Source organism: Crinia signifera, chromosome 3 (assembly GCF_055691185.1).
Source record: "Crinia signifera chromosome 3, ASM5569118v1, whole genome shotgun sequence".
NCBI classification, from domain to species: domain Eukaryota; kingdom Metazoa; phylum Chordata; class Amphibia; order Anura; family Myobatrachidae; genus Crinia; species Crinia signifera.
Window position 1 is genome coordinate 88,105,347 of NC_139219.1, and position 22,879 is coordinate 88,128,225.

A 22,879-nucleotide genomic window follows, 5' to 3' on the forward strand; every position below is an offset into this window, starting at 1 on the left:
TAGGGTTATAGGCTGCGGGGTGTGTGTGGTTAGGGTTATAGGCTGCGGGGTGTGTGTGGTTAGGGTTATAGGCTGCGGGGTGTGTGTGGTTAGGGTTATAGGCTGCGGAGTGTGTGCGTATGGTTAGGATTATAGGATATATGGTTAGGGTTATAGGCTGTGGGGTTTGTGCATGTTAGGGTTATAGGCTGCGGGGTGTGTGTGGTTAGGGTTATAGGCTGCGAGGTTTGTGCATGTTAGGGTTATAGGCTGCGGGTTGTGTGTGGTTAGGGTTATAGGCTGCGGGGTGCGTGTGGTTAGGGTTATAGGCTGCGGGGTGTGTGTGGTTAGGGTTATAGGCTGCGGAGTGTGTGCGTATGGTTAGGATTATAGGGTATATGGTTAGGGTTATAGGCTGTGGGGTTTGTGCATGTTAGGGTTATAGGCTGCGGGTGTGTGTGGTTAGGGTTATAGGCTGCGGGGTGTGCGTGGTTAGGGTTATAGGCTGTGGGGTGTGTGTGGTTAGGGTTATAGGCTGCGGGGTGTGTGTGGTTAGGATTATAGGCTGCGGGGTGTGTGTGGTTAGGATTATAGGCTGCGGGGTGTGTGTGGTTAGGGTTATAGGCTGCGGGGTTTGTGCATGTTAGGGTTATAGGCTGCGGGGTTTGTGTGGTTAGGGTTATAGGCTGCGGGGTTTGTGTGGTTAGGGTTATAGGCTGCGGGTTGTGTGTGGTTAGGGTTATAGGCTGCGGGTTGTGTGTGGTTAGGGTTATAGGCTGCGGGTTGTGTGTGGTAAGGGTTATAGGCTGCGGGGTGTGTGTGGTTAGGGTTATAGGCTGCGGAGTGTGTGCGTATGGTTAGGATTATAGGGTATATGGTTAGGGTTATAGGCTGTGGGGTTTGTGCATGTTAGGGTTATAGGCTGCGGGGTGTGTGTGGTTAGGGTTATAGGCTGCGGGGTGTGTGTGGTTAGGGTTATAGGCTGCGGGGTGTGTGTGGTTAGGATTATAGGCTGCAGGGTGTGTGTGGTTAGGATTATAGGCTGCAGGGTGTGTGTGGTTAGGGTTATAGGCTGCGGGGTTTGTGCATGTTAGGGTTATAGGCTGCGGGGTTTGTGTGGTTAGGGTTATAGGCTGCGGGGTTTGTGTGGTTAGGGTTATAGGCTGCGGGTTGTGTGTGGTTAGGGTTATAGGCTGCGGGTTGTGTGTGGTTAGGGTTATAGGCTGCGGGTTGTGTGTGGTTAGGGTTATAGGCTGCGGGGTGTGTGTGGTTAGGGTTATAGGCTGCGGAGTGTGTGCGTATGGTTAGGATTATAGGGTATATGGTTAGGGTTATAGGCTGTGGGGTTTGTGCATGTTAGGGTTATAGGCTGCGGGGTGTGTGTGGTTAGGGTTATAGGCTGCGGGGTGTGTGTGGTTAGGGTTATAGGCTGCGGGGTGTGTGTGGTTAGGGTTATAGGCTGCGGAGTGTGTGCGTATGGTTAGGATTATAGGGTATATGGTTAGGGTTATAGGCTGTGGGGTTTGTGCATGTTAGGGTTATAGGCTGCGGGGTGTGTGTGGTTAGGGTTATAGGCTGCGGGGTGTGTGTGGTTAGGGTTATAGGCTGCGGGGTGTGTGTGGTTAGGGTTATAGGCTGCGAGGTTTGTGCATGTTAGGGTTATAGGCTGCGGGGTTTGTGCATGTTAGGGTTATAGGCTGCGGGGTTTGTGTGGTTAGGGTTATAGGCTGCGGGGTTTGTGTGGTTAGGGTTATAGGCTGCGGGTTGTGTGTGGTTAGGGTTATAGGCTGCGGGTTGCGTGTGGTTAGGGTTATAGGCTGCGGGGTGTGTGTGGTTAGGGTTATAGGCTGCGGAGTGTGTGCGCATGGTTAGGATTATAGGGTATATGGTTAGGGTTATAGGCTGTGGGGTTTGTGCATGTTAGGGTTATAGGCTGCGGGGTGTGTGTGGTTAGGGTTATAGGCTGCGGGGTTTGTGCATGTTAGGGTTATAGGCTGCGGGCTGTGTGTGGTTAGGGTTATAGGCTGCGGGCTGTGTGTGGTTAGGGTTATAGGCTGCGGGTTGCGTGTGGTTAGGGTTATAGGCTGCGGGGTGTGTGTGGTTAGGGTTATAGGCTGCGGAGTGTGTGCGCATGGTTAGGATTATAGGGTATATGGTTAGGGTTATAGGCTGTGAGGTTTGTGCATGTTAGGGTTATAGGCTGCGGGGTGTGTGTGGTTAGGGTTATAGGCTGCGGGGTTTGTGCATGTTAGGGTTATAGGCTGCGGGCTGTGTGTGGTTAGGGTTATAGGCTGCGGGCTGTGTGTGGTTAGGGTTATAGGCTGCGGGCTGTGTGTGGTTAGGGTTATAGGCTGCGGGCTGTGTGTGGTTAGGGTTATAGGCTGCGGGCTGTGTGTGGTTAGGCTTATAGGCTGCGGGCTGTGTGTGGTTAGGGTTATAGGCTGCGGGCTGTGTGTGGTTAGGGTTATAGGCTGCGGGCTGTGTGTGGTTAGGTTTATAGGCTGCGGGCTGTGTGTGGTTAGGGTTATAGGCTGTGGGGTGTGTGTGGTTAGGGTTATAGGCTGTGGGGTTTGTGCATGTAAGGGTTAAGTGATGGATGGTGTATAATTAGAGTTATGCTGCAGGGGAGGGGTTTTTAGAGTTAGTTAGGCTGCAGAGGAGGGGGGTGTATAGTTAAGGTTATACTGTGGGGGAGGGGGGTGTATAGTTAAGGTTATACTGATGGGAAGAGGGGTGTATAGTTAAGGTTATACTGATGGGAAGAGGGGTGTATAGTTAAGGTTATACTGTGGAGGAGGGGGGGTGTATAGTTAAGGTTATACTGATGGGAAGAGGGGTGTATAGTTAAGGTTATACTGACGGGGAGGGAGGTGTATGGTTAGGCTGCAGGGAGGGGGGTGTATAGTTAAGGTTATACTGTGGAGGAGGGGGGTGTATAGTTAGAGTTAGGCTTCAGGGAGTTTCTGGTAGTTACTAACCTGACCCCCGTGCTTGAAAGGAGGCTACTTTTGAGAGACACAACCGGAACAATTGCCTTCACTGCAGGCCTTCATTCATGAGGATCTCTGATTCCAGGTTCCCGGCAGCCTTCTTCCCCTTGCTCCGCTCTGCACCCAGTGCACCGCACCCTCCTCCTGGGCTCTCTCATCTACTGCTGGGACCTGCTTTTCTTCCAGTCCAGCGGGCGCGGCTGTCACCACGTCCGTGCTGCTCTAGTCTTCTGCAGCTGCTCGCTCCCTTCCAGCAGCCCCGGGCAGCGTGACTCCTCACAGGCACGGAGTAGACACGTGCACTGTGCAGGCTGAGGGAGGGAGAGACTCTGGGAATCCCGCGGCAGGCCTGAGCTGTCTGGGTCACATAGCTTCCTGTCAGACCCGCTACCTCTAGGCTCAGCAGGAGTCATCACTGCAGGCAGGATCCTGAGACCCGTGAAGCCCTGCGGCCCTGCCGAGACCTGTGTAGCTCCGTCCCTTTTCCCAGAGTGTGTGGGGCCGGCGGAAGTGGCTGAGCGGCCGGGGCAGGGCAGCTTCTGATCCAAGCCTGGTCGCGGCTGGACATCTATCTGAGCAAGGCGAAGGGAAGGGGGGATGCATGACTGAGCAGGACTGACGGCTGAGCGGGGGGCTGGCAGGACTTGGGGCCCCTCAGGACGTCGGGCCCAGGACAACTGTCCCCGTTGACCCCCCCTGTCGCCGGGCCTGCATGTGAATACAGATGTCTACAAAACAATGAACGCATCTTCAGACAACAAAACCTGTTTAGAATTGGGGAAGTTGTTGCAGAAAGCACTCACTATAGACCTTATCACAGGCCAGGTTCTTTGTCTGATATTTCTCTCATGTTTATTCTTAGGGTCCAATTGGTCCATAATGCTATTACATAGCATGGTGCACATAGTGCACAATAAAGAACCACCAGCCATCATTCCACTAATAGAATTTAGATCTGATAATAAACTGGAGGTATGTATATTCTACTGCTGGAAATTGTAGTACAATGTAGAATGTTATCTCTACAGATTATAGGTAGAGGCTGACTTGCAAAATACTTATGTCCCACACAACCCACTACACCCTCTCTCTATCCTATAATAAACATACTATAGTAACATTTGTATTAGTAATGAGTGATGTATGAGTGATGTTTTCCTAGGTAAACCGCTGGCAAAAGAAGAATCTCATTCGTAACTTATCTAAGACTCTGTCTATTTATGAAGGCCGAGGCACAGATTACACCTATGGAGGCATATTTACTAATTATTTGGACCTAGATCCAATAAATATAATTTTCTAATACTGTATTCTCAGCAATAGAAACTGAAGCTCCACCAAGATGTATTGTTTTTCACATCGCTGGAACAAGGGCATCGATAAAAGCCCATCCCTACAATTTGTAAAAGTGATTACATTAGCCATCACTTTACTTTCACTTCTTGCACAAAGGCATGTGTAGTGTGCTGCCTTCACATGCACCAATAGTGCTGGGGAGGGATCCTACATTTCCCTCTTCCAGGTATTTTTTGTGATATGTATCATATAGGCAACAGTAGTGTTAGCAGACAAGGCCGCACTCCGGTCTTTACCTTTTGGTGGTTGGTAAATTTGTCAGGAAAGTAGCCCCATCAGTATCTCAGATGTTTGCTGCTGTCCCTGTAGAAATGTCGGTGGCATAGGTATTCTTTGCGAGTAACCCCAAAAATCAAGTGTTTTTAGGGAAAATCCTGCAATTAATTGATAAATGGTCCCAAGGAAAAAAATGTAGAATACCCAAGGGCCTTTTAGATACCACAAATGCCTAGGAGTGGGGCAAGGAACAACCATGTGTACCATGCAACTACTGTACATAGTAATGATTCGTTTTTCAAAAGGCACAGAAGACAACCTTTAAACCCTAGAAGGAGTAGATGATCCATCTGATGCTGGGGGCATATCCAAAGATAATTAACTAAGTATAGATATACTTTCTTGCTGCGCTCATTGGGCCTAATTCAGACCTGATCGCAGGGGAAATTTGTTCTCAAAATGGGCATATGCACTGCAGGTGGGGCAGATGGAACTTGTGCAGAGAGAGTCAGACTTGGGTGGGGTGTGTTCAAACTTAAATCTCAATTGCTGTGTAAATATAAAGCTGCCAGTATTTACCCTGCAAAAAAAATTAATAACTCCCCCAAATCTAACTCTCTCTGCACATGTTACCTCTGCCCCATCTGCAGTGCAGCATGGTTTTTCCAGTTTTGAGAACTGGTCTAAATTAGGCCCATTAAAACATTTTAATCCTCCTTGTTGTTTCCTCTACACTGCTTCACTACTCCGATTTATGTACTTTATTACTACTTGTCGTGTTTTTGTTTTTGCTAGAATTGTTTCATTTTACATGACCTGTACTTGTGTTTTAATTTTATTTTGCAGAGGTTAAAAGCTGAACCCTCCCCACGAGTCTTGGGCACACACCTGATTTATGACTATGTACCCCAAACATTTTTTGAGAAAAAAATGAAGGTAATGTACAGTAGGCCCTGGAGCCTTAGATAAAATACCATATGCAGCAAGTAAGAGCCTCTCAGATCTGATCATTTATCATCAAATATTCGCAGCATATTCACAACAAATATTAAGTATCACCCCAATGTTTAAAGGATGGACCACAGAAGATATCTATTTTATCTACTGTGGTCACTCCATTTCCAACCGGATCAACTTGGAAATGTCCTCCACACTTGCATAGTTAGTAGACCACGCATGCACAGAATTCCTAATAGAGGAGTACAGAGGCCACTAAGAACACATTGTAGGGACAGGCTCCTTTTAGAGCCCCTGTCTATGCATGTACTATTTCATAATTACATATATTGGATCTGAATTTTGATAGTTGTTATGGCCAGGGTTTAGCCAAATTCACATTATGCCGTACAGTTTCCCTACATACATGTTATGGGAGGAATGCTTTAAGCATCGTATTTTGCATGCAATGCATCCCATCACTGACTGCATACATATCAGCAATTAAGTGCTGTTGGAGTGCCGCATCTATGAAATATCAGATTATTACCTGGTAATATGTTTTCCTCTACTCCACCATGGCAGCCATTACTATGGGTTCCTCCCTTCTGGGTAGTCCTTTGGAAAATAAAAAAGACACCAGCCCCTATAAGAAGGCTCCACCTCCCAGATCCGGTGTCTTGAATTCTCCAGCTTCAATATATAAACAAAAACAATTATTCCACATAACACGATACAACTAACAATACATAAGGGACGGAAATATATGCTGCCATGGTGGAGTAGAGGAAAACATATATTACCAGGTAATAATCTGATATTTCCTCTACCTTCCCCCATGGCAGCCATTACTATGGGTTATACCCCAGCAGTTCACTTTTTCGGGAGGGCACACTCACAACCAACACAGATTGTTGCTTCCTCAGGATTAAATAACTGTAAATCATAATTCCGAAAATCATCTTCATATTTTCACAGAGCCGCGCTAAGAACTTTCCTTCCGAACTTAGCATTGGATGAAGACATTACATCTATCCTGTAATGCTTTGTAAATGTATGTATAGACGACCATCCTGCCGCTTTACATAGTTCCTCCACTGAAGCGGATCCTCTCTCCGCCCAAGATGAGGCAACTGCTCTCGTAAAGTGTGCCTTCAGGCTCTCTGGAGGTTCTCTCTGTCTTACTTGATAAGCCTTGAGGATACAGTCCTTAATCCACCTTGCTAATGTCGCTTTTGAGGCCATCTGCCCCTTTCTACTACCGCTTGTTAAAACGAAAAGATTTTTGACTGTACACACATCCTTTGTTCTCTGAACATAAATCTTTAGAGCCCTTACTATATCCAAATTATGTAAATGACCTTCCTTCTCATTCGCTGGATTCACACAAAAAGAAGGTAAAACAATTTCTTGGTTTATGTGAAACTCAGTCACAACCTTCGGCAGAAATTGAGGGTTAGTGCGCAGAACTACCCTGTTTTCAAAGAAATTTAAAAAAGGCTCTTCTGCCCATAAGGCTTGTAATTCCGAAATTCGTCTTGCGGAAGTAATTGCTACTAAGATCAGAACTTTCCATGAAAGAAACAATAATGAAATCTCATGAAGAGGCTCAAAAGGAGCCTCCATAAGGACTCCTAGGACTAAATTTAAGTCCCATGGTGCAAGAGGTGACCTGAATTCTTACTGCTTGTATAAATCTTCGGACATACCTGTCCCCTGCCAAGTCCCAGTCTAACATTGCTGACAAGGCCGAGACTTGTACCTTCAAAGTGCTCAAAGACCATCCCATCTGCAGTCCTGCTTGCAAGAAATTTAGCACTGAAGCAACCTTCTTTGGTGATTGCATTTTTTCTTTGCATCGTGACACATACTTTCTCCACACCTTGTAATACGCAGCTGAGGTGGACCCTTTCCTTGCCTTAAGCAATGTTTGAACTACTTCTCTTTCAAAACCTCTCTGTCAGTGATTTAGTTTCAGCAACCAAGCCGTCAACTTCCAGGTCGACGGCTGTTGCCGACATATTCAACCCTGAACCAGAAGGTTGGACCTCGATGGCAGCATCCATGGTTCCTCCGCTGCCATCTGACATACTGAAGCGAACCATGCTCTTCGCGGCCAATAAGGTAGCACCGCTATCACCTCCACCTGTTCTCTTTGAATTTTCCTTAACAATCTTGAGATTACTGGAATTGGAGGGAATACATAAACTCGCTTCATCCACCAAATGGCTGTCAGAGCGTCCCATTGCTCCGCATGCTGATCTTTGAAACAGGAAAAGTATATTGTACTTTCTTGTTTTCTCTTGAGGCCATGAGGTCGACTTGTGGACGCCCCCATTTCTTTACTAGCATATTGAAAATCTCGTCGTTGAGGGACCACTCTCCTGGTAAGCACCTCCTTCTGCTTAGTTCGTCCGCCATATAGTTTTCTTTCCCTGCTAGGAATACTGACATTATGTTTAATACATGCCTCTCGGCCCAATAAAGTAACCTTTCTGCCACTTCCATCAGGTTGCGACTTTTTGTCCCCCTTTGACGATTTATGTATGCCACTACGGCCCGATTGTCTGACCTGACAATGAGTTCCTTGCCTTGCAGTTGTTGCTGAAACTGGTGACATGCCCTGACTACCGCCTCCATCTCCCTTACATTGGAGTGCGCCTTTTGCCATGAGGGAGGCCATCCTCCTTGTGCTATCTCTAGGCCACATGACGCCCCCCAGCCTACCTGGCTGGCATCTATGGTCACGACTGCTTGATCCATGAGGGCAAAAGTTCTTCCTTTTCCCAACCGATCCTCGTCTGACCACCAGGCCAAATCTGATTTTGCAGCCTTTGTCAAAACTATCCTTTGTGTTAAGTTCTTGTTGTCTTTGTTCCATTGTGTTAGAAAACACGTCTGCAACTTCCTCATGTGAAACCTGGACCATTGCACTGTTTCCAGGGCAGCTGCCATGAGTCCCAGTACTCTCATACAGTCTTGAGACCGTACTACTGACTTCTCCATCATTATGCTGGTTTGCTGAATCAATTTTGTTCTCCTGAAGGGAGTTAAGGCCACCTAAGTATTGAATCTTCTGAGTTGGCACCAAATGGCTTTTTTTTCGATATCATCCATCCGTGTTGCTCCAAACATTGAATTACTCTTTCTGTGTGACGCATGACAATATCTCTTGAGCTTGCTACAATCAGGATATCGTCCAAGTAAGGCCATAGCTTTATGCCTTCTTGCTATAACTTTGCCACCAGAACCACCAGCACCTTCGAGAACGTCAGTGGTGATGTTGCCAACCCGAATGGTAGAGCTGTAAACTGATCACTTATTCCCAAAATTCTGAAACGAAGAAACTTTCGATGACCCTCAAATATCGGAACGTGCAAATACGCATCCTTGAGATCGATGGATGTCATAAAATCCCCTTGACCTATTTCTGGAACTATGGACCTGACCGACTCCATCTTGAATGGCCTGATCTGTACCAACTTGTTCAGACGTCTGAGATCCAAAATGGTACGGAAGCCTCCGGATGCCTTTTTTATAACAAAAAAACGGGAATACCATCCCTGAAGTTCCTGCCCTTTTGGAACTATGTTGACTACACCTTGAGCCTTCATCTCTTCTAAACTTAAAAATAAAGCCTTCCTTTCCTCTTTGTCCCTGGGAATAGGAGATTCTATTACAAGATTCCCTGGGCGTCTTCTGAAGTCGATCTTGTAACCTGACTGAATAATCTCTAAGACCCACCTGTCCGTGGTGGATCCTTGCCAGACTTGAAAAAATTTCAGCAGCCTGGCCCCTACCCTTTGTGGGTCGGCGTCATTGCTGCTCCTTCTTGAAGGGAAATTTATTTTCTCTGCCTCTTTGGGCACGAAAATTTGCCCTGGACATCCAGGATCCCTTTCTATAACTTCTGGCTTCTCTGTATTCTTGAGGCTGATATCTGTTGAATTTGTTAGGCATACTCTTCTTATTAGTCTTGTCTTGAGGCAACCAGACTGACTTCCCTCCAGAAATCTTTGTTACTAGGTCATCTAACAAGTAATCCCCCTGAAAGGGAAGAGACATCAATTTGTTCATAGATTGAACATCTGCGGCCCATGGCTTTAACCACAAAGCTCTTCTGATAGCTGCTGTGGTAGCTCCTGCCCTTGCAGCTAGATGCACCGAATCCATAGAGGCTTCACACAAAAACTGGACCGCCAATTGAATGTTCTGAATCATTTTGAGCAATTCTGATCTTTTTATTCCGTCTAATACATCCCCTTCAAACTGTTGACACCAGCCCCTGAGGACCCTAGATGTCACCGCTATCGCTGCTGCAGGCTTTAAAGACGCACCTGCTACCAGATGTTGTCTTTTAAGACCCAATTCAATTCTCCTTTCCATTGGATCCTTGAAAATGTTTGCGTCTTCTAATGGCAACGTGGTTTTTCTAGATATCCTGGAAATGGCCGCATCCACTCTAGGAGCCTCATCCCATGACAACACCTGTTCCTTTTCAAAGGGATACATTTTTGCAATCCTATCTGGAATTGCTATTCTCTTATCTGGGTGCTTCCATTCATCCAAAATAACACCCTTTAAAGTCTGAGACAATGGGAACACCTTACTCTTCCTCCTTTTATCCTTAAAGAGCATTTCCTGCAAATTAAGGTCTTCTGCTGGATCCTCTATGTTAAGTGATTTATGGATAAGACTTAACAAGTTATTAATCATGTCAGGACTGAAATCAGAGTCAGACTTGTCCTGTAATTGATCATCAATATCAGGGTCTTGATCCAGCAAATGTACACCTGGACAATGCCTGTTTCCTCAACTGACTCCTCTGAATCACTCAGGACAACATGTTTCCTTTTTAGACCTAATTTTAGAAAGATCATCCTTGGTCACAAATGTATCAGACAAAGATTTCTTCAGCATATCTACCAAATTGGCCATCTACACCATAGGTATTTGCTGCGGGGTCTTACAAGCCTCACACAAGTTGCCCACATGCTTCTCGGGCAAAAGCTTATCACATGAATTGCATTTAGCCATATGAGATCTCTTATGCTTGGCCTTTGACTCCTTTTCTTTGCTGGTCTCAGACCTACCAACAAACATATGCCTTTCGGTATTTATCAGAGTGGTGTCACCAAAAAAAAACAAAAAATGACCACCACCATATGAACAGAAAAACTCCTTTTAGGGCTTACCCTGACTTTTTAGCAGCCTGCCGGTTTTCATCTTCCATAATTCTAAGGCGGTGCGCACTACAAGACATATAATATATTCAACTCTGCACAATTAGACTGAGTCCCAATAAATAGTACTTCTCCAGAAAATCACCTTCAGATGCTCCAGACACAGAAAAAAACACTGTTTGACTTCCAGCAATAAGAATCAATATGGTCCGTGCTTCCCAATGCGGCACAGCCCGCACACAGACACTGCACCGACCTGTATAAAATATTTCCTCCATTACATGATGCCGGCACACGTTGGTGATATAGTGGACCATTCAATGTGACTCTTACCCGTCCACGCGCTCCGTCAGCGTCTCCGTCCGCTTCACACTTCACCTGTGTCCTCGCGGCTCCAGCGTCTTCCAGCTTCTTCTCCAGCCGGCTACTTGATATGCATATGACGTCTTCCCGGCGACGTCACCGAACTGCGCTGCGCACCGCCTGACACCCGCCTGTTCTCTGCAAAGAGGAACACAGGCCAGGAAGTGCCTCAGCAAACGCTATCCCGCGCCGCTACACACGGGCACTCCTGTGGATGCCGCCGACCTAGCTCACCCCTGAAGGGGACCGCATGCGGCACACTGGCAATAGCCCTGGGACCGGAAACCCTCCAACTGCAGCCAGGTCTAAAATACCGGAGCAGAGGCACTCCAGGCAGCTCTTCACAGGGTAAGCCCTTCCAACTACCCGGAAAATAAAAAAAGACACCAGATCCGGGAGGTGGAGCCTTCTTATAGGGGCTGGTGTCTTTTTTTCTTTTCCGAAGGACTACCCAGAAGGGAGAAACCCATAGCAATGGCTGCCATGGGGGAAGGTAGAGGAAAATTGAATATATTCACATGAAAAGCCTGTGTTTGTCCCTCTGTACCTTACTCTGTAGGAGCCTTGACATGCTCAGCACTGCCTCTGACTAAAAACCCTCCCTTGATGAGGCCACTGCTGCTGCTGTCATACATGGGCCTGAGAAGCATATGATGAGGCCGCTCAGCCTCTAAACTCTTGTGCAAAATCTCATGGGACTTAGTCAACTCCCAGTAATGCACTGCACACTTGTGCAGTCAGTGTGCCTTGGCTCCTGATGATTAGCACCATTAATCGCTGTCACATTGGCAGATCGGTGAAGCTGCAACATTACACCACTCCCATGCACAAAAGCATTAGCTAAAAAAATTAATGTTTTCTTTATGAAAAATACATGCCAACCACAGGGGGCCCTAGATAGAGGGGGACCCAGGGGTACTGACCCCTTGTGCCCCCCCCCCCCCCAATCCGTCCCTACCTACAATAAAGGAGTCCCCATCCCTCCAGGATTAACCCTTTCCCAGGCTGAAGGCATTGTAAAAAGATAAAAACTATTATGTATTGTTGTGGAACTATGAGTCCCAGCAAGCCTGCACTGCATGCAGGAACTTGGAGAACCACAAGTCCAAGAATGTCGGCCATTAAAGGGCCCGCTGGTACTTGTAGTTCCACAACAGTACAAATAGTTAAATATACTCACTACAAGGGGAGAAGTCCCAGTCAAGCCCCCTTGGGCAGCCCAGGAAGGTCCCGGCATCAGGATTGCATGCGATAGATTGTATGTGGTCATTTTGCATGTGATATATCCGAAGCACGCCCATTCCCCGCTGCATTATCTGATGGATCCTGTGTGCAGCAATGACCATCTCCTGTCCCGCGCACATCGGATTGAAATCAGAGGCTAAGGACATGCAATTCGATAGCTTACCCTTCCCTGCGTAAACATGACAGAAGCATGGGTAATTGCTTACCTTCAAGTTTTTGAGCAGTCTGACGGCTCTGTCTTTCTTCATTGATGTATTATTGGTAGAAGGCTGTAGTCTCCGAATGTTCCAGCAGGCTCAGCATGGCCAAGTCTCCTCCCAGTAATGCATCGGTGAAGACTCAGAGCTGGCTAGTACAGGAGTTGGGAAAGCACCCTGCAGACTGCTTGAAAAGGTGAGGCCACCCACAGGCATCTTGAAGAAGGAGGATGGTGAGGGGGCACCATGAGGCTAGCAGGGCGGCTGTGTGCCAGGGCGCTGTCATGTTCAGCATGTGTTTGAGTGTGTCCCAAAAGGATATCTGCTGAGCACCCTCCAGTGGCATCCGTGTGTGTCTGTGGGCCAGATTCACTAAGCTTCAAAAGTGATAAAATGGAGAGTGATAAATAACCAACCAATCAGCTCCTGCTTGACATTTTTCAAACGCAGTATGTGACATGGCAGGTAGGAGCTGATTAGCTGGCTGTTTATCACTCCTAATTTTATCACTTTTGAAGACTAGTGCAACTAGTGTGTCTGAACGGAGCGACTGGCGGCACCAAAGAGGCGAGGAGAGCATTTGGCTTTGATTATATAGGATGGCTCGCAGTTAACATCCTTAATACTAATATGATGGTTATATTTTCTGACAGATGCTGTTGGTGTTTCGAAATCCAAAAGACACAGCAGTATCTCTGTTTCACTTCTACAATAATAACCCAATGCTTCCCAAATACAATAGCTGGGATGACTTTTTCACAGACTTCATGGATGGAAAAGGTATTTTATTACTATTAAAAATTCTGGTTTTCCTCTTGCTTGAATTAAGTATTTCAAATTCCTTTATTACAAGTGACCTTGCATAAACAATGATTTTAGATTACATGCTACTAGAGTTGACAATTGAGTCACATATACTGTACATGAAGTGTCACATAATGGCAAATTCAACTATCCACCGGAATTTCCCTGCCGCTCTAGCTGTGGGTGTAATGTCAGGAGCTATGCGGTTACTAGTCAATCCCCCCCACCCCTGACACGTGCAGTAAGCCCATGACCAAGGCACATTAACCCACAGTTTCAGGGTTAAGTACCGAGTGTCTATGAATTACTGTAGGCTGTGCAGGAAGCTCTTGGTGCATCTAATGCATTTATTGCCTTGCAGTTCCTGGGGCCAAAATAGGTCACTGGCATCAGGCAGCTGCGTGGACTGTGTTAAGGATAATGCGGTCCTGACTGTACATGTAAGCTTGGATGATAAAACAAGAAGATACACTATCACAAGCACAACTGAAGATTCAGCGCCATCTACTGTCCATCCACTGCAGCTACTTAATGTCACACTAAATAATAACACATAGTTATTGTTTATTTATTATTATTATTAATAATAGTAAAAACAAAGCAGTAATCAAAAAAATGAATAATTATTATCCTGACACCATTACCATTTGAAAAACTATTTAAATAGATAAAGCAAAGGATGTCCATCTTCATGGGTGTGTAATAGGAGTGGCCCTGAAAACGATTGCTTCGATTTTCAACCTCACACATATGATGCCATATTAATATATAGCAATCCATACTCTTGTATAGGGGGCTATTCTGCCATAGTGATGGTGCAAGTTTTGATTGGGCATCTTAATGACACACCAGCCTCAGCATCTGTGGATACAAACACCAGGGAGGGGCTTTTTAGCAGCATTTACATAGTCGCTGTTCGGCGACCACCAAAAGTGCAGACATGGATGTGGCGTCATCTGACTCAGAATAAGCCTGTCTATGAGAATCCTTTTAGGAAAAACTTTGCTGCTCACAGAACATGTGTGATATGTATACTTGGCTGGAGCTGAATGTATATACCTGTATGTATTAAGGAGATATTACATAGATTTCTCTTTATAATTTGAATGGCAATGCCTGTTTATCTTTGGACATAATAGCTCTATGGGGTTCAGTATATTTACTAAAATTCCCATAGCAACCAATCAGATTCTGTCCATCCTTTTCTAGGATACAATAGAGACATTATAGGGGTGTGGATTGTAAGGTCAACATAGTAACATAATAATTAAAATTAAAAATAGCCGTTAGTACATCGAGTTCAACCTATCTGACTTGTAACTACTGACTTGAGTAAGTCATATCTATAGGATCTTTTAGTGGCGGCCAAAAATATTATCCAGTTTTGATTTAAATTCATTAACAGTAGTTGCTGTAATCACCCCCACTGGCACTGAGTCCCATCATTGTACTGCTCTAATGGTGAAGAATCCTCCTCTTAATTCAGTATGGAATTTGTTTTCCGCAAGCCTCAGTACATGCCTGCGTGTCCTAAGTATAGGCCTGTTACTGAACAAATCATCTCCCAGTTCCATATGATTCCCAATCCTGTATTTGAACATACTAATCATATCACCTCTCAGCCTCCATTTCTCCAGTAAAAACATATGTTTGTATTCTAGTGATTCGAGACCTTTTACTAGCTTAGTCGCCCTTCTCTGTACCTGTTCCAATTTATTTATATCCCTTTTTAAGGTGCGGTTCCCAAAACTGAACACAGTAATCCAAGTGTGATCTCACCAATGCCTTGTAAAGAGGCACCATCACATTGGCATCCCTTGAATCCATTCCCTTTTTAATGCATGCCAGTGTCTGGTTTGCTTTTGCTGCTGCACTTGAGCAGTGTGCACTTGACAGTGACTAGGTCGACATATGAAAAAGATAGTCATGGTCTAGTTCAACATGGACGAAAGATAGACACAAGAAACATGTGGACATGTAAATGGTCAGCACAGGATAATTTTTTGGTGCTGCACCGCACTCGCCATGCTTCCAGCACACTATTCTATTCTCCCTCTATGCCCACTGCAAACGTGAAGTAAAAAAAGTCAGTTAAAATGCGGAAAAACTTGTGTCAGCCTTTGTCAGTGTCGACTTATTGACTGTCGAAATAGACACTGTAGACCAATTGACTGGATATCACATCTAATGCGTTGCTATATAACCCATTTAAATACTTTAAAATGTAATGTGTCCGCAATGGAAAATCAGTTTAGACAATCATGGAATAGGAGGCATACAGTAATATCATTTTGAAACCATTTACTCTTCTATTGAGGAGATTATCTGCTGCTAATATTTCTAGTACATTACAGGTGGCTTTAATTTAATCAATTAATTTTGATGATTTTAGTTATCTTTGGATCCTATTTTGATCACGCTGTTGCTTGGAACAAACATTTGGATGACACAACTTTGGTAATGACCTTTGAAGATATGAAAGAGGTAAGTAGCATAAGTCTTAAGGGGCCTACACATGTAGAGATTTGTGCCAGCGATGTGCACCAGTGATTAAGCATAGCAAATAAGCATGGGAGATTTAAGTAAGTTAATACAGATCACTGATCGCTATCACCCACTACAGAAAGCACGGGCGATGTGCAGTCACTTGCTAAGCAATCTGACTGGATAGCGACATGCGGGGCCGAGCGTTGCTATTGCTATGGGCCCTACACACACAGCGATGTGTGTTTAATTTAGAAAATGGCCCTTTATCGCTACGTGTGTTGGCCCAACTAGTTTCTCATCTCCTGAAGTATGGCAATTGCAAATTCGGGATGTGCCAGCGCTAAAGTACAATTGTACGAGGGGGCAGCTGAACCGGAGTAGTCCAGTACTCCTGGGTGGATAAAGAGAAGGCTGGATGGTTCTGCGCTCACCCTCTAGGTGTGTGTGTGTGAGGTTGAAAATATGTATATTAAACAGTATGATTGGTAAAAAGAAATTATTTTATTACTAAAATAAATGAAGTATGTACGTGGATATGGGGGGATATTGGTGTGTATAGGGACACACCGGTGGGGGTGTAAGGAGTTGTATTATCACTTCAATGTCAGTGGAACAGCTCTCACTTAGTAGTGTCTGCTGGTCGCTGATGATGTGACAGGGGTGGATGGGGGGCTGGCTGCCTATGAATGAGCAGGAAACCACAATAAGCCTTGGGGTGATAAGCGTGCAAAGTCTCAGGATTGCAAGTCTCTGTGAAGAAATACAGTCTGACAAAACAATGATGCTGCTGGGGTCAAGGTGAGTACGTGATGTCACCGGGGGCTGGCGTCCCTAACCCGACCGGTGGTGCACAGCGTACTTACCCGATACCCTGTACCGTGGTGGATCAGTCCCTCGCCGTTCTGTTGATGCTCTCTTCACCGGCGCCCGCGCTGCTAGCGGGTGCGTCGACCGTAGTTCCACACTGCTCACCTCGCGTCGCCGTCACTACCGGGTTTGGCTGGGGAGCGTCAGCCCGGAGTGACAGGGGGGTGGGAGCTGTGTGCGCTCGACTCCCCGGCTGGGTTGGGGAGGAGACTTCTGTGTAGGTGATCGATGGATGTGTGGAAGGTGTCCAATCATACTGTTTAATAGCCATATTTTCAACCTCACACACACACCTAGAGGGTGAGCGCAGAACCATCCAACCTTCTCTTCATCTCCTGAAGGTTTAAGTATGTATAGTGAGGTAAAGTTATTTGCTATACATATTCATTTATATAAATAATGGAGCTATTGGCCTAATTCAGAGGTTTGCAGTATGCAAACCTCTGGGCACAACGAAAATTATGTGGGCCCCATAGCAAAATTTTGGAAAAGCACCCTATTCACACCATTGTCACGAGAGAGAGAGAGGGTGTCAATGAGAAACAGAGTGTAAGGGATAGAGACAGGAGAGAGACAGGGAGTTATAGAGGGTTTTGGGGATAGAAAGGGATACAGACAGGAAGTGAAATGGGGTGTCAGGGAGAGAAAAGGGAGAGACAGGAAACAAGAGAGGGTGTCTGGGACATAAGGGGAGAGAGGCATGGAGTGAGAGCTGGTATCAGCAAGAGGAAGAGGGAGAGAGAGAGAGTGGGGAAAAGAGAGCATGTAGGAGATAAGAAGAGGAGAGAGATTGGGTCGGGGGAAGAAAAGCGAGTGGGAGAGGTGAGAGAGGCAGCAGGAGAGAGCTAGAGAGAGGAAGGGGGTGGGGAGGGAGTGAGAATTAGTGATGAGGGGTGTGGGGGAAGAGAGGGGGTGAGAGAGGGGGGAGGCGAGACAAGGGGGGTTAGGTGAGAGGAGGGAATAGGAGAGGATGGAGACTAGGGGCTTGAAACAGTTGTGACAGAAATGTTTCCCCCTCCCCCTCATTAGCTATCAGAGTCAGGTCTTACAGTGCATTCGCTGCCGTGTATCTTGAATATCCCTGGCTGTCCTGCATGCCAGGTCTCCTGCAAGAGGAGCAGACATATCTGGCTGTTCTGTTTGCCAGGGCTGCTTCAAGTGGCTCAGGCATCCACCACTGTCCTGTGCGCTGGGTCTTCACCACTGAAGGGGGACACGGTACAGCAGTGCAGCCACTGCCCACTCTGTCCATATCAGACAGCAGCTGAAGACCACTAAAGGGCTACAATATCCACTGCCCTGACGGGCTGTTTCGGTGTTATTCACACCTTCATCAAAGGGCATCATTTAAGCAAGAGAACCATAAGTGGTGCATATACCCATATAGTAGTTGGAAGTCTCACCTGTTATGTATGTGGACATATCCAGCACTTATATATAAGTACACAGTGCTGATCCGGGGGAGGGGTCCGGGGAACAGTGCCCCATCGCCGAAGCTGATGCCAGGGGCAGACAGAGGAGGGGTAAGTTTATCTTCTAAATATTGCTCACTATTTGTACACTAGTTATCCTGACGAAGGGGACAGGAGCCCTGAAACGTTGATGACGCATTAAAAGCACAGTTTCCATTTCACTGATTAAGTCTCCGAGTGCCGCTTGTCTTCCGTGCATGTGGATATAGATAGATAGATAAAAAATCAAAAGGGTGCAGGGGATTCACCAATGGGCTTTGCCCCCCCCCCCCCCTCCCTATTGGACAGGACCCTGCACCCTCTGTAGTTAGCCACTGGCCAACCTGATGGTTAGCGAACAGTACATGTCCGATATTAGGCTATCTGCGGGAATGCACAGTATGCTGACTGCACATGTGTAGATCCATACCTCCCAACTTTTGACCTAAAGAAATAGGGACACTCCGCCCGAAAAGGGGGTGGGGCGTATGCAAATGAGGGTGCAGCTTATGCTAATTAGCCGCAACCTAATTTTCATACGAGAATAGACGCTGTGCGCATGCGCACAGTGTCTATTCTACTAGATTGGGGGGTCTCCCAACTGCCACCCCCCGCAGCGGGACAATGCCTGCCGCGGGTGGGACAGCGGGACAGGACCCGAAAATCGGGACTGTCCCTCTAAAATCGTGACAGTTGGGAGGTATGGTAGATCTGTTTATGTGATGAAAGTCATACTGCCCTAAAGTGATAGTGTAAGTGACATGCTGCAACTGTATGGCAGCAGGGAAGGGGTGACAACAGCCAGCATTTCATGTTGCGCATGGGGCCCATTTTCTGGGCATGCTTAGGCTGGTCGCTGCATCTTTGGACTCAGCTTGATTTCACTCTGCTTGGGCCAAACACCATTCATTCTGAGCAACCTGGATGCAGCAGGAGGCGCCTATTTACACAAGATGCCTCTTGGGGAATTAGCATATTTTTGCACAACTGTAGTCTACAAAGTACAGTAGCAGCTGTTATGCAATCCCTATGTGAGTAGCTTCCACCAATACGTTTGAACACACGATTATAATACAGAAATGACTGTCCTTATGCAAAAAGCCCTTCTTGAATGCCTAGATAATGCCCATCAATGAAGCAGAAGTAGTCATGTAAATAACTTTAGTAAAATCAAGAGCAGAATTTGTCAGACAGAATAACCACAAACTCATAAACTGACACAATGAGCAAATGAACGGGCTAATGGGGGCCAGAGCCTCACCTGCAGCACCATAATTACCAGAGCTGGGACACAAAGGGTGAATGCTTCATATTTCTCTCCATCAAAATATTTTCAGCTTTCTGTAGTGGAAACACAAGATCCTTGATACTAGCTTACCAACTAAACATGATAAATAGATCCTCACATACATAGGCGAATCTAGAATTATGGTAATGGGTGGTCCCAGATCTAGACATAACAGCAGGAGGACCTTTGCGCGGCGTAGCCGTGTGACAAAAGGGGGCGTGGCCTCATGGGAAGGAGGTGTGGCATCACAAAAAGGGGTGTGGTGTTACACTTTAGACCATACATTGGCCCTTATTCTGATTGATGCGTACTTTTCCGCATACTTTCGGATAGCGTCTTTACGGCGTCTGCGCATGCGTGGAGAACGCCACGCGCATGTGCCACGCATTGACTCCGTACCTGTTCGTGCAAATCCCGTACAAAACTGTGCCCCGCAATCAGTCTTGAAATATGGGCGTATTATGGGCGTCATGCGGAATGAGACATGGGCGTAGTTTCAAAGTGGGAAAAACTGGGAGGAAACATGGGCGGACACGGGGGAGTACACTTATGTTGGGGGGCGTACATTCGGATAGCACTCCGAATGCACGCGACCAAAACCGATAGAAATGTGCGGTGTCCATAAGTCAAGTATTGCTTTGCGGAAACCACTCGGTCTTGCGGTAGCCGAACGGAACGCCTAATGACTACAAGCATTAACACCTGAACCCAATACAATCGACTCCTTTACTCATTACTCACTAATAGGACGCTTGTCAGTGCTTTAATTGAAACCATTGCACTTCAATTGCTGTAAGGGTTAATGTGTGCAATGCATGTGTTAGGCATGCTTGTAAGGATATATTGGCATCTAATTGATTCCAATTCCAAACAGGCATTTTTGTATGAGGATAGGTAATTGAATAAGTGGGTCATGTGATGTATTGCAGAATAGACATAATAGTTTGTAGTTTGGCGTAAATACACTGCTTCCGTGCGGAAGCACCGCTTGCCATCCGTTTGGATGCGGGATTCCCGTGCATACTCTGTAATACCGTGCAGAATCGGAGTGTTTCACCCGCACACGTATGGTTTGTATTTCGTCCGTAAACACGCCCTGTTCTTAAAGAGTGAGTCCGTCCGAATGCGGAGGACACGTGGGCGTTTCTACGGACGATGGCCGCACGCGGCAGCACACCGTGGCGTGCGGACCGCACCGTAAGAATTCGGGAATATCCGCACCGATCAGAATAAGGGCCATAGTAATGCCCATTACACATTTTAGCAAACTCCATAATACCCATTACACATAAAGCCACACGCCGTAATGCCAATTACACATAAGGCCACACACCATAATGCCCATTACACATTGTGCCACACATCATGATGCCCATTACATTCTATATAACAAACCATAATGCCCACTACATATTTGCCACATAAGTGCTGCTTACCTACGTGCTCATTGCTAGGGGGTTCTTGCTTGATGGCACCATAGTACCCATTACACATGATGCCGCACACCATAGTACCCATTACACATGATGCCGTGCACCATAGTACCCATTACACACAATGCTGCACACATAATGCCGCTTACACATGATGCTGCACACATAATGTCCCTTACACATGATGCTGCACACATAATGCCCCTTACACATTAAGCCACACATTATGCGTAATGCCCCCACATACCGCCACTTGTAGCGTCCATTAAGCAATGCCCCCAAAAGTGCCACTTACTGTAAATTTTTATATGAGCCTTCGCTGCTGCTGCAGGGAAAGATGGAGAGCGGTGCAGCTGCTTCTATGGGGAGAGGAGCAGAGTGCAGCACAGAGCACGCTCCCACTCCCCTCCTGGTGGCCCCTCTAGCCGAGTGGACATTTGAAATATTGTGCGCGCTGTTGTTGTGCGTGACGTCGGGGGAGCACGCCGTGTGCCAGCACCACATGATTAAAGGGGGGCGGGCTGAGGTGAAAGCAGAGAGAAGAATTGGAGCGGAAACTGCAGGGGTGACAGCTGGGCAGAGAGCGGGGGGCTGCCTGGCTGTATTCAGAGCACTGCAGGTCACGGCTGTTTGAAATAATACCCCTTTCACAACAGAAAATGCAGGGATTTACCCGGGAATATGGTCCCAGGGTCATACAGGGACATTCCCAGGCTGACCCCTTATACACCAGCCTAGTCCCTGCATTTTCTGGTGTGAGGGGGAGAGACAACCACTCTCCTCTTCCTACCCCCCTTTAACCAACCAGCTATATCTTCTGAACCAACTGAACCATTGACATGAGACCAGTATCATATTGAAGAACTTTTGAGTTGGCTTCGAATGATTTTGGTCCCGTGAAACTGGGCTGTTTGGTTCCAGAGAAATCTGCCTTCAAAGAACATAAACAGTCATGAAATTACATTTAAGAAATGAAAAAAACGGTTTAACCTCAATATCCCTGGAACCAATTAACCCATATGGATCCAGCCTGGTATCAGATTGAAGGCCCAGTGATTTGGGTTCGACTGAGATCAACCTCGAGCTTCAGTGATGCCAAAGGGGGAACTGGCAGCCGTTGAACTGGGTGGGGGTTGGAATTAGCGGGTCCCATGTTATTCTATAGGGAAAACGTTCCAGCTTTGCCTGGCAGTATCTCCGGTTCCCAGGGGGCTAGAGACACGGGGCTGGGCTCGTTGGAAAGCCCCATCCCTGGGCTAATGGGTGGTCCTGTGCACCCCCGGACCACCCCCTAAATTCGCCTATGCTCACATACAGTAGAACAATATTCCATCATGCCTACATACATAAGTAAGTAAAGTTAGAATGGGCACATGAGTGGCAACAAGCTTTAGGGATGGCCATAACATAGTTGCAGTGCTATGCACTTAACTTGAACTGGCCACCCCTAATGGGTGTGCTTAGCACTACTGGTGTGTCCTCTCTTTAACCTTTTGACTGCCAACATCTCTGAACGATATGCAAAATATCCGCTAAAAATGCCAGTGCCGCCCACATTTCTTATATAAATTCAAATAAAAAATGTTGTGTTAAAAAAGATTATATTTCCGAAATAAGGTAAACATTACAGGTCATTATGATGAATAAAAATGTTTATTTGCCAATTTTCACACCTTTTTTGACAAATTCACTTGGCACTCAAAGGGTTAAAACCATTATTTTTAATGGGCAGACTTGTATCCAATGACTGCAGCAGAGGAAATTCCTCCAATCTTCCCTCAAATCAGGCTGACAATACCAACCAGTTTGGAGGTATAATGTTTTCTAGCCATGACTCTTTCTATTGTAATAGGCATTTTAACTTGAAGAAATCAGTTCAGAATGTTTTTCTTTATTTGTGTTCCTGTTATACCTTACCACCACACCATGGGCCTTATTCAGGCCTGATCGCAGGACAAAATAGGCAAAACCATGAACACTCAAGGGGGGAAAGATGTATCATGCAGCAAGAGTTACATTTGGGTGAGTTATTCTGTTTCTGTGCAGGGTAAATAATGGTTGCTTTATTTTTACACTGCAATTAA

The 22,879-nt window shown here is 46.3% G+C and overlaps 1 protein-coding gene across 1 annotated transcript in view; it reads left to right on the forward strand.

The window, feature by feature from the left end:
- LOC146063619 (sulfotransferase 6B1-like) overlaps nucleotides 1-22,879 on the forward strand; it is a 40,085-nt gene that overhangs the window by 14,598 nt on the left and 2,608 nt on the right. Inside the window, exons 3-6 of the mRNA XM_083176176.1 lie at nucleotides 3,832-3,941; nucleotides 5,388-5,477; nucleotides 13,119-13,245; nucleotides 15,662-15,753. Coding sequence (XP_083032302.1) covers nucleotides 3,832-3,941; nucleotides 5,388-5,477; nucleotides 13,119-13,245; nucleotides 15,662-15,753 — 419 coding nt within the window. The remainder of the gene's footprint in view (nucleotides 1-3,831; nucleotides 3,942-5,387; nucleotides 5,478-13,118; nucleotides 13,246-15,661; nucleotides 15,754-22,879) is intronic.